Source organism: Bactrocera latifrons, unplaced genomic scaffold (genome assembly GCF_001853355.1).
Source record: "Bactrocera latifrons isolate USDA-ARS-PBARC rearing strain unplaced genomic scaffold, ASM185335v1 scaffold_75, whole genome shotgun sequence".
Taxonomy (NCBI): Eukaryota; Metazoa; Arthropoda; class Insecta; order Diptera; family Tephritidae; genus Bactrocera; species Bactrocera latifrons.
The window spans coordinates 1,261,859-1,277,687 of record NW_017537434.1 but is presented as its reverse complement, the minus strand read 5'-3'; the positions used below and the strand labels follow the sequence as shown (position 1 = coordinate 1,277,687).

Genomic DNA, 15,829 nt, shown 5'->3' with positions numbered 1-15,829 from the left:
AAAAATTTAAAATCTAATTTCAAATCACATATAGGAAAATTTTCGATTTTGAGATTAACAATTTTGAAGTAGAAGATTTGCAATCCAGATCTRGACTAATCAAAAAACTTTTGTAAAATTACAATCCTTGGAACAACAAAAGAAAACTTTTATACAACTGATGACAAAAATCGAGCCACCACTGTTAGACCACGGATACCTCCTTAACCCTCAAATTGGTCAAAGAAGAACTGTTTTACAGTATAATTTAAGGCATCACCGAGTCTAATTATCTGGTCGTACAAACATATTTATTTTTTTTATAATATTTTTATTTAAATATAATTTCATATCTTGGTGTTGCTAAAAATCKAATGATATAATTATCTCAATAATTATACGTTGCCATCACAAGATATGACAAAGGAGCATGATGAAAWATGAAGAAACATTCAATATTTTCAAATTGGAAGTTTTCATAAGTAATACATAAGCTACAAAAAATTCGAAAAAAGTGCTCTAAAGTCAATTTAAGTTAAAAACAGATTGTGAAGAATATGATTATTATATAAATTCAGTATTAAACATCTTAATCGAATTTGTGAAAATATGTATTTTATAAATACTCAAAACAATTAGAAACACAGTGTGTTTCAGCGTTAATATGTATCATAAAAAGCATGTTCAGCGATAACGTTGATGTTTTGCAAATATTAATTGCTGCTGGAAATTTCATATTAGCTAAATATGCGATTAGAGCCTGAACTAAACTGAAAACATGTGTTAAAAATATCAAAAAAAAAAAAATAATAACAAAATCAAGGACAATCCATTTGAACACAGTGGAAAAGTATACCCCGAGAATKAAACCTATACCAATATTAATTAAATCAACAGTAGGTGAAAGTAGCCTAAGTCGGCTTTATTTAATGGCGAAAATTAAAGTTATACCAATTCACTTAATTCGCGACTCGAAGTTGAAAGCTACGAATTATGTTGAAATATATGTATTGAAAATACTTAATTTTTATTAGAGATCAAAAAATTKACCTTAGTCTAAGTCGACTTAAACTACTTGTAACATGTTATTTCAGAACTATTCGTGTTAAAATCGTAAAATTGCAAAATCTCTATTGAATTAGACATTTTTTCATTTGTTGAAATCAAAAATGGGCATACATAAAAATGTACTGTTCCATTTAAAATATGCAGCGAAGAAACCGAAATTTATTAATGATGTAATTGAATTTTTGAAAATATCAGAACACTATCTCAGAAAATTACCTTGAAATGATCCATACATACAGCGTACCAAACGTATTTTTTTTACTGTTAATAATTCACGAAACGTTTACACGATCTGTACATTTTTTTTAACGAAAATTATGGAATATATATTAAAGAAATCTACTTAACTAATAGAAAGTGAAGAATGGTAAGTGCAAATAACAAACTGTGATATTATTGTGATTAATTGAAGTGCGCAATGCCCAAAGTCACTGCTCCCTACCTACAAACATACATATAAGAAAAATAACTTCTTAGTTTAGTTCTCTGCTTTACAGGCTGAAAGGCGTTATAAGTGATATAAAAAAGTTTTACCATAAACGAAACAAAGAAAAAAAATAATTAAAAACAGAAAATAAAAGATTTGCTCAACCCGGATGCAAGAAAGAATTCAAAAATGGATAAACCAAGGAATGGTAAATTTTAAATTCCTTTGAATTACATACATACATATCTATATGTTTTGTTAAACTTGTTTAATTTTTGTTAAAATTATACCAATATATAGTTTACAACTGTTTCTGTTTGTATCTCATTGATTTATTATTACAAATTTATGATTTTTTGATCAAAAAAAAAAAAAATAACCAAGGCATTAGATAAGTGCAATAGATAAACAATATGAATTAAATAAAAAATTAAGAAAGAAAATATACATATGAGAAATTATAACAGCGTGCTATTGTTACTAAAATATTCATAACAAAACAACTCAATAGTAATGGTTGTCTGAATATAAAATCTGAAAAGACATTTCTGCAACACGCTTGCAATTACAAGCAAAATCTTAACTAAGAAGATATAAGAAACGAAGCAACTAATTTCGGCTGCAATATATACAGAATGTCTGACAATTGTTCTCTGCGAAAAATGTTTTGGCGAATAAGCTAATAAAAAGGAAATATCAACTAAGTATATAGTGAAAGACTGATTTTAATATTGAAATATGCAAACAATAAATTTATCAAATGCAGTACAAAAAAATTATAATAAAGCGCAAAGCTTCTATTAAAACTGACAAAGAAAAAATACTTAAAGAACAGAAAACACAAATTTTAATAAACGTTGAAAACGCAACAAATGCTGTAATTGCCAACAATTGCTTTGTTAGAAAGCTCTTAGGAAATAAAACATATAGACCAAATATTCTTAAAGCGAATGCACACAAACGCGATGACATAAAACAAAGAAGTGCAAAGATAGAAAAAAAATTTAGTTGAAAGCAGATCATTTTGTAAAGTTTACTCGATTAAATAATATCGATTTTTTCATAAAAAAAAATAGTTGACTAAACTTCTGACTAAAAATTTCTTACCAAAAATGTACTTATGTGAAAGTTTATTTCAAATGATCGAAAACAACAGCACTCCAGTAATATATACAAGCCATTATGAAGACTGATTTATATACACATTTATATTAAATAATTATAAATTGAAATAAAATAATTAAAACACTAAAGATTCAAGACACAAACTTAAAATTACTGATTGAAACGAATTTATTGCTTTATTTTTTCCAACGAAAGTTATTTTATTTCGTTTGTTTAAATTTTTTTTTTTGTTCTTATGAGCCGATTTATTTAATTTTATCCCTTTTTTACTATTTTTCGTTTATGTGTAAAAAATTAAATAACACCTGTACTGCAGATGACTCAATAAACATATTTTTTAAACAATTTCGTAGTTTTAATAACGTTTATAAACATTAAATTAATATATACATTTTAAAATAAACATTTTGCCCGCAACTGCTAACGTAATAAGGTAAGCATTTGCACATGACCATATGTATGTTCATAACAGAGTTGCAAATATTGCTTAACGAATTGCTGAATTTCAATTGTTTTTTTCAATTTGTAATCCCGAAAAATTTAATCCCAAGCATACATATAATAAAGAATTAAAAAAGATTTTATTTTAAAATTAAAATTTTAACAAACTTAAACGCCCATTCACATACAATTTCCTCGTTTTGCACGACAGTTCATACTAAAACAATGAAGCGAAAAAACAAAGGGTCCGTGATTGAATGTAGTGTCAGGACATATGATATCTGTGGAAATCCGGTGGCTGTCTGTCGGGCCTTCTGTCGTCCGAGCAAGYTGTGGGCGTGATYGAACCGCTGTCAAGACCATAAAATGTCATTAATCGCTAAATTGCCACTWCCCATGGTAACGGTTTTCTTAAAAACCGCTAACAATGATAAATCAATAAATAACTACGCCAGAAACATTATATTTGTACACTCAAGTTGGTGTGAGAAGGCTTTATAAGAGCCGGTATCAAATCTGAACAATGTGCATGAGTTCAACTACTTTTACGTAAAATCACRTCGGGACCTGTTCGACCGATTTCAACAAAAWTTTTCTGTTATTAATATGCTACAGTCTGATAATAGAGGAAAGCGAACTACAGCCACGACTACTTATATAACAAAATTTTAAATTACATATGATTCCTTCTCTTCTTTACTGGCATAGACATCGCTTACTCGGTTATAGCGGCCGTTTCTTTCTTTCACTATTTTTTGCCAATTGGAGATACCAAGTGCAGCCTAGTCCTTCTCCACCTGATCTCTCCAACGAAGTGGAGCTCTTCTCTTCTTCAGCTTCGGCCGGCGGGTACTGAACTGAAAACTTTCAAAGCTGGAGCGTTCTCATCCATCTTCTCTTGATTCGCTAAATTATGTAAATGTTGATGTATATCTATCGAATGTAAATGTATCGTTCCATCGACATCGGTACTCGTTGTTGTCAATTTACAAAGAACTTTCTCTCGAACGCTTATAGASCGAATCATTAGATAATGTTATTGTACATGCATCCGCACCATATATCAGGACGGAAATTATGAAGGATTTTTAGTTTGTTCTTAGCGCGTCGGAAGAGGGCTTTACTTTTCAATTGCTTAAAAATTCCAATATACAAATATAGACACTTTGAAACTTTGCACGATAAGTGCCTTTGGGGTGTGTAACCTTATGAAAAAAACTTACCCACATCGGACCAAAACGATTCAAGTCCCTAGATGCGGAATATGTGAACTCCAGTTCTGTTTGTGAACTTTTTATTGAAAATAWAAGTCAATCTGTGAGATATATTACAGAAATTCGAAAAAACCCTATACTAAATAATATCTGCTACTTTTCGGACTCTTAATGTCGAATAAGAAAAATTTAATAAACATTTTAGACAGAAAACTTATTTGAATGGTGTAACTGCGCAATCACTAAATAGACCTTACCGTCATATAAATAAAAGCTAACCAAGAAGTATGGCAACCACTGTATAATGAAATGCTGGACTAACTTTTGCTCATTCTACTACGTCTGTTACCTATACGGTGAAGTCTAACTGCACCATTAGTATATAAATTTAAATATTTCCTAAAATCAGCTGATTCTCCTAAGAACCGTTTTGACACCTGCAATAAAAAAAGAACAATTTGATAGTGTCAAAGCGAAAACATATTTTGTTTACTTTCAAATAAAAACAAAAATTCACTAATTAACGCCACGACAACACAAAAATGGCTTGGATATCGGGCTTAGCAGATAAAGCCGAAAACATTTTAAATAAGATAGATCAAAATGCCGCTACAGCTTTGCAAGTAGCAGCCACCTCAGGTGACGATGGTGATAGTAGCGAAGGTAGTGCTTTAGAAACGGTGCGACGCAACTTATCCAATAGTAAATTGTCATTGAAAACAGCATTTTCCCCAATSAAAACAAAAAGCAATCTTATTACCAATATGAGTAGATCAGTAGAAGGTGATACAGAGGTATTAAATGCTTCATATCGCACTGCATTGCCTGAATCAGTAGAAGCAAGTGATAAAGTTGAATGGCACATAAACTCTGCTGTCTCTTCACGACGCAGTTCCATTAATTCGCGCCCCGATGCTGTGGCGATTGAAGTGGAGGAAACAAGTCCGCAACATGGCTTACTGAAAAAGGTGGCTACTGAAGGAACTCTTCTAACTGGAACGCATGAAAGTCAAGAGTTGATGGCATTTAAAATTGCATTAAACGAAATTACTAACGAACGTGACGACTTGAAAGCACGTTTGACAAGAATAAACCGTGATAATGAAAAAACTGCATTTCTAACAAAAATACAAGGTTTGGAGACACTATTACAACGTTTAACCGAAGAGCGAGATCAAGCACAATATGAACAGAGCAAAGCACAGGATGCTAACAATGCATATGCCCACACCATTTCAGAGCTCGAAGCTAATTTAGCTAAACTGCAACAAGAGTACTTGGAGACGGCGCATAAATTACAAATGCAAATGATGGAAACAGAGCAGCTCCGRAAGGAACTGCAAGAATATCGGCATAAAGCGCAGTACTCATTGCAAATGAAGGACAATCTTATAGCCGAACTAAAAGCAAATGGCGTGTCGGCTGGCTCAGCAACAAAAAGCGAAGATGAAAATGATTTGCGTTTGGTGCAAATGGAGCTGGACGCTTTAAAGCATGAACATCAGCAAACCGTAGATGAAAGTCGTACATTGCGTATGCAATTAGAAGAATTACGACGTGATTGGCAAATGGTTAATGAACAACACACCACATATATTGCAAGTACACGCGCCGCAGAGGAAACCTTAAGAAAAGAATTGCGTACAGAACGTGAACGTTTACTCGCAACTGAATCAGAACAACGTATACAAGCGCAAGAGTTGGCAAAATTACGACAGCAGCTCAGTAATCAAATGGCTGCAGCTGCGACACGGCTACAAGAAAAGGATGCACAATTAGAAAAGCTACGTGCTGAGGTGCAAAGGCGCAACGCAACAATGCATGTCGCAGATGGTGCAGCGGTAGATACCTTTGATGAACGCATTAAGGTGCTCACACAAACATTGGTGGATAAACAACAAACTGTGGAACGTATCWCATCCGACCGGAATGCTTTACGCATACAACTGGAAAAAATGCAAGATCAACTGCAGCAGCAATATGCATATAATAATAAGCCAGTTTCGCGTAATTCATTGCTCTCCAATACAACTGATGACAGTAAGTACCTGCATGTAAACCTATATTTACATAGATTTGCATATTATTATTTTACACTTTATTTATATTTGTAGTCAAAGCACAGTTTCCACTTCTGATGCGTGAGAATCCTTTCGACAATCGTGTAGCTCGTCGTGTTAAACGTGTCTACTCTTCACTCGATTCTGCTGGTATACGTTTGGGCGCCTTCCTGCGACGTTATCCGCTCATGCGCATATTTGTGCTCATGTATGTTGGCCTCTTGCACTTTTGGGTTATGTTTGTGTTGATGTCATCGTCTCCAAATTAAAACTATTATTTTTAATATCTACTTACCACATCAATATGTAGTCAAATATTTAATATTTACTAGTGTTAATCCTAAAAATATATTGTGTATAGTATTGWTATCCATATATTATTCATGTCTAGCTGATCTGTTATATATATATAAAGGGAACAATTTTCTAGTTAATATTATATTTTTCATATTTAGCGGAATTAAGAAAATATTATATTCGAAGTGAATTATACGTAAATTTATTAATTATTGGTACAGATTTAGTGATTTGACGCGATATATTCACGAAAATTGGCCTAGAACATTATCGGAGTCAGCTTTACAACTTTCGATTTTTTTTTTAGATCAGATCACTATACCATATAGCTAACGTAAGAACTGACTGATCAAAATCAAGTGCTTGTATGGAAACTTTCTTATTTCTGAAAGGTATTCTAATTTCGGTGCAGCGGATATAAAGTTTTTTTTCCTTATTTTAATACTACAAGTACAACAACAAAGTAGACAGTAAAAAATGCCTAAATGGCATAACTTATAAACTACATTGTTTTTAAAGCATTTTGAGAGAAACAAAAAGCCTTCCTAGCTGGTCGTTATTCTCCATACATTTGTCTACGAACGAATGGTTTTTTGGAAAATTTTTCCTTGTCAGATATACTCTCGGTCTGTGGGTTTCTATCGATTATCTAGTGACTCTACCAAAATAAAAATCGTTTTTTGTTTTGTTTGTAATATTTSAGAGGAAACAATTCACTTTATTGAAAATAATAGCTTTATTACATTTATATACATATGTTTATATTTAGTTGTTGCAAAATACATCTTTATCTGCGGGTCTGCATTATTATTTCCGATAACTTATAACTACATACATATTCATTATATGCGCCAAAAATGTTAAATGTAAAATTTTTTGCGTTCAATGATGCCTTTTAATAGTGAGTACAAACGTTGATATATATACAAGTATATGTATGTATATGTTTTTGCTTATTTATAAATATCTGCGGTCTCCGCTCCCTCGTGCTATTTTATATATTTTTAGTAAATATATTTTTAATTTTTTTTTATTTTTAATTAGGTTGTCCAATATGCGTAGCTTTATTTGTGTATTCATTTCGCCTAACACAATAAACAATAAAAACAACAATTAGTTTTAAAAATTGTTTTATAGTTTTTTTTTCGATTTTTACAAGCTCCCAACATTTCTGACGTGTATACGCATATATTATATATAAGCATATATTCCAGATGCACAAGTACAGAAAATTGTAATTCTTTATAAAGAGATCAACTTAAGAATTTGTGTTATACATACATACAAAATATTTGTTTACTTTAATAATTAGTTTAATAAATTTCATATTTTTTTTTTATTTTAAAATATTTTTGTTTGCAAATTTAGTATTCGCATTTTGTATTTTGCCATAAAATTTTGCTATAATATTTAATTTATTTTATGGTTAGATAATTTTGATTAAATTAAAGCGAATTTCTTTAATTTTCATTTGCAATAATTGGTCGTTTKTTATTGTTGGTTATTCACATGGCGGTCGTGCTTGAGTGTTTGTGTGTTTGTGTTGCAAATCATAGCGTCCATCAACGGTCAACTGTTGGTTAATATGTATTGGTGGCGGTGGCAACATTATCGGCGCTGGAAATTTAACGCCTTTTACCGAAACGCAAGAAAACGTGATCAACATCGGAACGCTTCAAGGGCGCCTGATCGGTCAGCAGAGCTAATGTGTGAGAGCATACATTTAGCGCATAAGTATTTATAATATGATATTTTCAAAAATCTCAAAAAGAATTATTTTACCTGCCGCCTCGCTATTCAAGTACGATTTCAACGCTGTAGCCAATTGTTCCGAATTGTTGAGTGCCGAGCAGACTTTTTGGATATGTGGTGGCATATCCTCGACCATGCCCGATTGGCAGAATGGTGGCACAGCCATAGCGTTGCTGGATTGCGCAGCGGCGATCAAAAGGGTGGCGAAGCAAACGATTACGAACATTTGGCTTGACATGCTGAAAGCATATAAAAAAATATGTCTTTTTTTGAGTAATGTCTTCTCTTGTAGCTAAATATAGTTCTAAATATTTTTTTAAATATGTCTACTGTTAATTTTTTGTTATATTAATAGTTTATTCGAAAGAGCGAGTATTATTTTATGTAACGGGTTTTTCAATTATTAAAATTTTCTACTGAAATTCGGAGTCAGTGGCCTCAACTTTAAGAGCGCTATGTCCAATTTATGACCGTTATAATCGTCCTGTCAGATCAACAATTGAGCGTCTAGTGGAAGAATTTGAATCCAAAGGCACAGTACAAAATGCTGCCGTGCCAGTGAGACAAAGAAGTGCCCGTAGTGCCAAGAATATTGTTACTGCTAGCGCATCAAGCAATGCGTCTCTCACACTGTGCTCTGAMGCGTTGGGAATCTCTGTGACGTCGTTATGGCGAATTTTGCGAAAAGATTTTGACCTTACAAGATGAAATTTACGCAAGAACTGAAGCCGTGTGATCCCCAGAAGTGTCGTAGGTTCGTGAATTAGGCTGAGCAACAAATTGAAAATGATTAAAATTTCATCGAAAACCATCTTCAGCGATGTGGATCATTTCTGGCTGAATGACTTCGTTAATAATGGTCGTTATTGGTCAGGTAGAGATCCACACGTATTCCACGAGTCTCCATTGCATCCCGAAAAATTTACGGTTTGGTGCCGTTTATGGGCCAGCGGTGTCATTGGGCCGTACTTCTTCCATGATCATCAAAACTGGCACGTTACTGTGCATGGGAATTGCTACCGCTCACTGATAACCGAATAGTTTTGTCCCTAATTGGATAAAATGGACTTGGACAATAAGTGGTTCCAAAACGACRGCGCCAMAAGCCACAGAGCGAATGTCACAATCGATCTCACGAAATGTCCTAGTCAATTAGTCGCCTCGGTCTTGCAATTTGACGCCATTAGATTATTTGCTGTAGTGCTACGTCAAGTCTATGGTCTATGCCACCAAGCCAGCGATGATTGATGAACTTCGAACGTGAAACTGCAACAATATCGGCCATTTGTTTTGGTTGCCTCTCTTTTTGAGCAGCGTGTCCTCTTAATTGGTTGGTTTGATGCTCACCGTAGTCACCTCTCTTGCAAAAAGATTGTTTTTAGTAATAACACTTTTAAATAGATAACAACCAAAAAAATTAACAAAACATCTAATCAAATATGGTGATCGATTAAATTTTCGGTCAAATATGGAGYTCATACGTCTGAGGTCTTAACACTCTTTCGCCTCTCTTATGAGCGCTAGAAGTGCTTAGGTTAATTTCGAATTATCCAATAAAGTTAATATCTGTTTGAATATTTTTCAATGCAGGTACTCATATTCTTCTTCTTTACTGGCGTAGACACCGCCTACGCGATTATAGCCGAGTTAACAATATCGCGCCAGTGGTTTCTTCTTTTCACATTGTGCCACCAAATGGAGATTCCAAGCGAAGCCAGGTCCTTCTCCACCTGGTCTTTCCAACGGAGTGGAGCTCTTCCTCTTCCTCTATTTCGTCTTGCCTTTGTTCACTACCAGACCCATTTGTTTCGCTTATTTGTCCAGTTTGGATAAAGTAGAACTAACGGCGCGGTTGTTRAGGTCCATGTTAGTTTTGCAGGAATACCAAATTCAGACATCGCGGCACAGAGCCGCGTTTGCATTCTATCAAAAGCAACTTTAAAATCGACGTAGGGGTGGTATGTCTCTATTCTCTTTTCATGGGTCTTCTCCAAGATTTGGCRCATGGTGAATGCAGTAGGTTTTACCGTTAAGAAAATAATCAATTTCGTTTTAAAAAATATTCTGAACTAGTTATATATGTTAGACCCACCCTTTCTAATTTATGCTTATACCACATCAAAACAAGGAAACTTTCATAAGAAATCTAAAAAAGCCACAAGTGTATTTGACATGCCCACTGCCTTTCTCTATCTCTAACTAACAGTTAAAGCTCCTACCYTACACCTGAACTCCTTCTATTTATGACCACTTAATCCATTGTATTCGCAGAATAGATGTGACCGTTATTAATAGAAAACGTTAGGTCATGGTTTTTGCCTCCAATTGGCAATGCTGAGAAAACTATCAGCATATGTGTATGTATAMACAAATCATAAATCAACAAAATTAACAGTAATGTAATATGAACATCACCCCTTCGTTCCTTTCTATTTAAGTAAACTTTTCCTTTGTCTGTTTTGCGGTATAATTTGCATACTTTGTGCTAGTTCTGTCAATTCTACCACAATAAATATACTTTAAGTTTCCTTTTCTYGGTGCAACAAGGATATTGTTTTTCTTGCTTCCTCAATGCAAAATGAGGGGGAGTTAMAGCTTTCTTTGCTATTGTAACTAACCTTCGATTTATCTTGGTTTTCCTGCTGGAAATTACATTAGAATTTGAACTTTCAGAAATGTTTCCCTTCGTTTTAGTTTACAATTAAAATGCAATGGTAATAATAATAGTACATACATGTATGTATGTATGTAAGCACCCTTCTCAGAAAGTTATGCAAAAAAATCGCATTTTTTCTACATTTGAAAGTATGTGCAATTTAAATTCTTTAAATTTTTTCTTCATTTCAATCAARTGGTATTTACATTAATTTGTTGCTCAATTTCTACTAAATATGTAAATATATTAGCACTACTCATTGCTGGGTCGGTTGCAAGTGCAGSTTTGATTATATGCCATAAATAAATCATCTAATCTCCATAAAGACTCGACTATTAATTGCATGAGCCTAATATGCAGAAATGTTAATTGTTGTCTTCGATTCGCCATACCTTGGAAATTGGCGAATAGAACAAGCAATGGTTGAATTATGCCCAAATCCAAATAGCGATGGAAGAACGAGCGAGCACGCTTCAAGAAGTGAATCGAAGACGCCTAATATAAATGTGTAAAAGAGTATATATAAACATTTAAAATAATACGAGTAAAGAGCAGCTATTTTAAGATTTAAAATAATGCAGAACACTTTGTAATATTTCTATATCGATTCCTGCTGGGCAAAATATAGTTAATGATATACAATGCACTTTTCTTTTTTTTTGTTTTAATACAAAAACCAAGAAGCTCTACAGTTTAAATGMTGTTCATCACATAACGATCGATTTTCAGAAAACGAAGGAGTCAAACAGTAGTTTATATACTGTGCAAAAAAAATATAATATATATAAAATAAGGTGRCATTGTATTTATTTTGAAAATTCTTTATTTATTCTTCCAAATCAATTTCATCCCCTTCAAAGTAATCCCCAATAGATGTAGTGCATTATGCCAATGKATTTTCCAATCTTCGAAACGCTGGTTGTAGTCACTTTCCGGGATGGCCTTCAGTTCCGTGTTCGATGCGGCTTGAATCTCCTCTATCGTATAAAAATGGTGTCCCGGAGCGGTCTTTTGAGCTTGGTGAACAGCCAGAAGTCGCATTGCGCCAGATCAGGTGAATACGGTGGTTTGCGGAACGATATGGGTTGAATGTTTGCCGAAATCATCATTTAATGCAAATTCTTTGCTCAACAAATTTCGACATCGCAAAAAATGAAAAACTCACTTTTAGCAGCTCACAAAGCGACACGTATCTCAAACACTAATTAATATATTGACATGAAATTTGACATAAATATGACTGACAGTACTACCAACCTAAAAAAAAAAATAATTCTCCAAATCCAAATATCACCTTATTTTTTGGGCACAAAAGAAGGAGGTTATGTGTGCCAATTTGCTATGATATGCTAGCCCTGTAAGATAAATATAGGTTACAGGTACATATATAACGCTATATCAATAAAAAGCTACGGGTGATTTATTGTCATTTTGGTGCTAGARAATCGACGATTAATAGTCAGAGATCTTACCGGCATCGTTGGAATATCGGAATGATCAATGATAACAATTTTGAAAGTTCATTTGGGTTCCTAAGAAAAGTTAAAGCACGATCACTAAGTTCTTTTGAAAGACTTCGCGAGTTAACATCTGTGAACGCTTTCCGACTGCCTGGATGTCGTAAGACGTGTTTTTACTGGCGACGAGTCTTGGATCAATGCTTACGACCCGGAAACAGACGATCAATCGTCTTAAATTTATGTTGATAATTATCTTCGATTTTGAATGTATTGCAGTTCGAATTCCCTCTGACCCACCAAACTGTCAACAAGGAATACTAATTGAGTGTTATGCGTCGTTTGCGCGAAGCCTTTCGTAAAAAGAKGACGGAATTATCGGCCTGCAACTCTTGATTTGGGCACCACGATAATGGACCGTCGCATACTGCATTGATTCTTTGTGAGTTTTTCGCCAAATTTGCAACCAATATCGTACCGCAAACACCGAATTCGCCTAATCCGAGTGACGTCTGTCTATTCAGCAGTCTCAATCGACTGCCTTCCGCATTGAAGGTTATTCCGGAAATTTACTTTAGCTGTTGTGAGGATTGGAAAAAGCGTTGACACAAGTGTTTTGTGACCAAGGGGGATTAYTTTGAGAGAGATGACATATATTTTAAAGAATAAATTAAAATTATGAACAAAGTTTTACTAATTTTTGCTCATAGTASTAATATAGCYTATRTTCATCGGAGATAGCGTAGGTTCCTAAAGGTGAAAGAGTTTTTAAAATACGTGAAGTAGTTTCGTATGCTATTCATTACAAACAAACAATCAAATCATTCCTCTTTATAATATTAGTATACCAAAGATAAATTATATGACAATGCTCATCAAATCTTGCGCATAATGTATTTGGATTTATTTTACATACTAAGTTTCCATCATAAGATGACGTAACAACTCTCTTTTGAATACATTTATGAGTTATGATCGTTCCTATAAAATTKTATTTTAGTATACTAACCACACCACACCAGTTTCCTCTTAATAATACCTATTTCTTTAAATATTATCTAGCTAAGAAAAGTGACTTTATACTTTCATGGCATAAAAATCTTTCATGGTAATATGCCTGTTGGTTCATACTTGCATTGGATTAACTGTCAATAGAGCAAATGCCAACGCAGGCAAGTGCAAATGATCCATCAAATCAAGGCTGGCGCWTTTACAATGCTTACACAGCTATACACGTACCATATGCTGGTAAATGCCGAACGAAAGTACAGCTAATGCAACCAGCAACTAGCGAGAACGTGCGCAACGCATAGGCGAATAATCAACGSCATGCATATGTATATTAGCATATACTCATATGTACATAGTGCAGCTTAGAAGGGCTTACGCTCAAAGCTACAAATTGTAGGCTGATAAATATGCTTAGACTTAGACTTTTTTGAGACAGTTTGGAGCTTTAACAAACCGTACCAGTCGCATACACGCTTTCAGTAGACACCCGGTAGGGAAGTGTAGACTAGCTGTGCACATACACATATGTATGTTTTAGAGTATGGAACCAACTCCGCACCATTTTGTAGTAACCACAAATCTTATTCTGCGTTTACAGTAAAAAGTATAGCGCTAACAGTACTACTATGTAGTAAAACAATGCTTTAGCTAATGGAATATCTCGTTAATGGCAGTCGTTAAATTACACTTTCCGTTCAATTCGTCGCCTATTGAGTTCCATTATTACTTCCTACTAGTTATGAACTCTAGCGTAGTTTTATAGAGCGAAACAAATTATACTTTCCACGACATCACAATATTTAAAGCGCTTTTTTCTTAGTTGGCAGAAAATTTTTCATGAACCAGTAACAAGATTATARGTATTAGATACTTGATGGTTCGAAACAATAGCATATCGCCGCATTGTTAGTGTGTATTTGAAATTATAATGAATACATAAATTAACTTTCAGTACAAAAAATAGCTAGCTAATTATTTTACTATATTTTTCCTTTGAATGCATAATGAATATGTTTCTTAGTGTCTTAAAATTAATCTAATACCAATAAAGGGCCAGTAATAAAACAAAAGAWGTGACACTCAAACTTTAGCATTTACTCAACAAAGCTTCGCTTCATGATACACTCAGTAAAAAAATAAAATCTCTAAAACCCAGACACTAACGAGTTTGAATTTGCCATAAATGCTTTATTTCTAAAATAAAAACTACCGCTCACTGGCCCGCAAGACTGACTAATATCAACATAGTCAAGGCACAYATAAGTAAAGCACGCGTTTCCTTGCCGGCAAACAACTATATTGTGTGTTGTTGACAGTTGGCAAATGACATACGACGCACAACGAATACATATGAGTGCGAACGTTCGTCTGCCACTAACTTYTAACGGCACTAAGACGGTAGGTTAAGAGGATAATGGATAAAAATTACCATCACGATTGCATTTTGCGAAATCTGCACGCTATTAATTTGCTGTTTACACAGTACAGGTGGTGTTGCAAAACGGCCGCAAAGGCGTACAACAAGAAAGACGAGTGCTAATGACAATAAGTTAGAAACTGAAAGTTAAATTCGTCAATAATCTTAATAAAGTGCCGCTCTTAAGCGTTGCTTCCGGCTCAGGCACGTGATGAAATGATGAAAGTGTTGCATACTTTATGGCGCATTAGCGTGTCATTATCGGTTGCTTAGCGATCACAACATTGTGTTGCATACTTTGAGCAGATTAGGCGCATTTAATGCCAGCAATTTAATTTACTTTGCGTATAATACGAACAGCTGTCGCTTAACAGGCCGAAGGGCATGCAAATGATTGAAACACGAATGCGAAGGTTGACTGTAATCTCATTAATGCTGTTCCTATTCATATAAAAATATTACCTATATGTATATAATAATAGTATTTACTTATCGTATATTACCTATATGTATATAATAATAGTATTTACTTATCGTAGTCGTAGTTTTCATACCACGCTCAAAGTCGCCTACAAATAGAAGATCTTCCTTACAAGCTTTAAATTGACTTGGAGATTGTTGGATTATTATTAGTAGCACTTTCATGTTAGATATGCTACTGGGAGGTTTTTTTTATACTCTCGCAACAAAGTTGCTAAAGAGAGTATTATAATTTTGTTCACATAACGATTGTTTGTAAGCCCTAAAACTAAAAGAGTCAGATATAGGGTTATATATACCAAAGTGATCAGGGTGACGAGTAGAGTTGAAATCCGGATGTCTGTCTGTCTGTCCGTCCGTCTGTTCGTTCGTCCGTGCAAGCTGTAACTTGAGTAAAAATTGAGATATCATGATGAAACTTGGTACACGTATTTCCTGGCTCCAT

At 34.0% G+C, this 15,829-nt stretch overlaps 2 protein-coding genes across 3 annotated transcripts in view; one reads left to right on the top strand and one right to left on the bottom strand.

Annotated features, from left to right (window-relative positions):
- The first annotated feature begins 4,714 nt into the window (after nt 1–4,714).
- On the top strand, nt 4,715–6,680 carry LOC108976323 (golgin-84). The gene is made up of 2 exons (XM_018945349.1): nt 4,715–6,294; nt 6,369–6,680. Exons 1-2 carry the CDS (start codon nt 4,797–4,799, stop codon nt 6,581–6,583), a joined length of 1,713 nt encoding a protein of 570 aa, XP_018800894.1. The 5' UTR covers nt 4,715–4,796; the 3' UTR covers nt 6,584–6,680.
- Nucleotides 6,681–8,032: 1,352 nt separating this feature from the next.
- LOC108976330 (dromyosuppressin) overlaps nt 8,033–15,829 on the bottom strand; it is an 11,388-nt gene continuing 3,591 nt past the window's right edge. Inside the window, exons 1-3 of one of the 2 annotated variants that reach the window (XM_018945357.1) lie at nt 9,845–9,932; nt 8,394–8,602; nt 8,033–8,313 (exon numbers count right to left, since the gene is read on the bottom strand). In XM_018945357.1, the coding sequence (XP_018800902.1) occupies nt 8,237–8,313; nt 8,394–8,601 (285 nt within the window). In that variant the 5' untranslated portion in view covers nt 8,602; nt 9,845–9,932 and the 3' untranslated portion in view covers nt 8,033–8,236. Of the gene's footprint in view, nt 8,314–8,393; nt 8,603–9,844; nt 9,933–15,829 lie in introns of those variants that run through there. The other variant, XM_018945356.1, reaches the window with a different exon arrangement.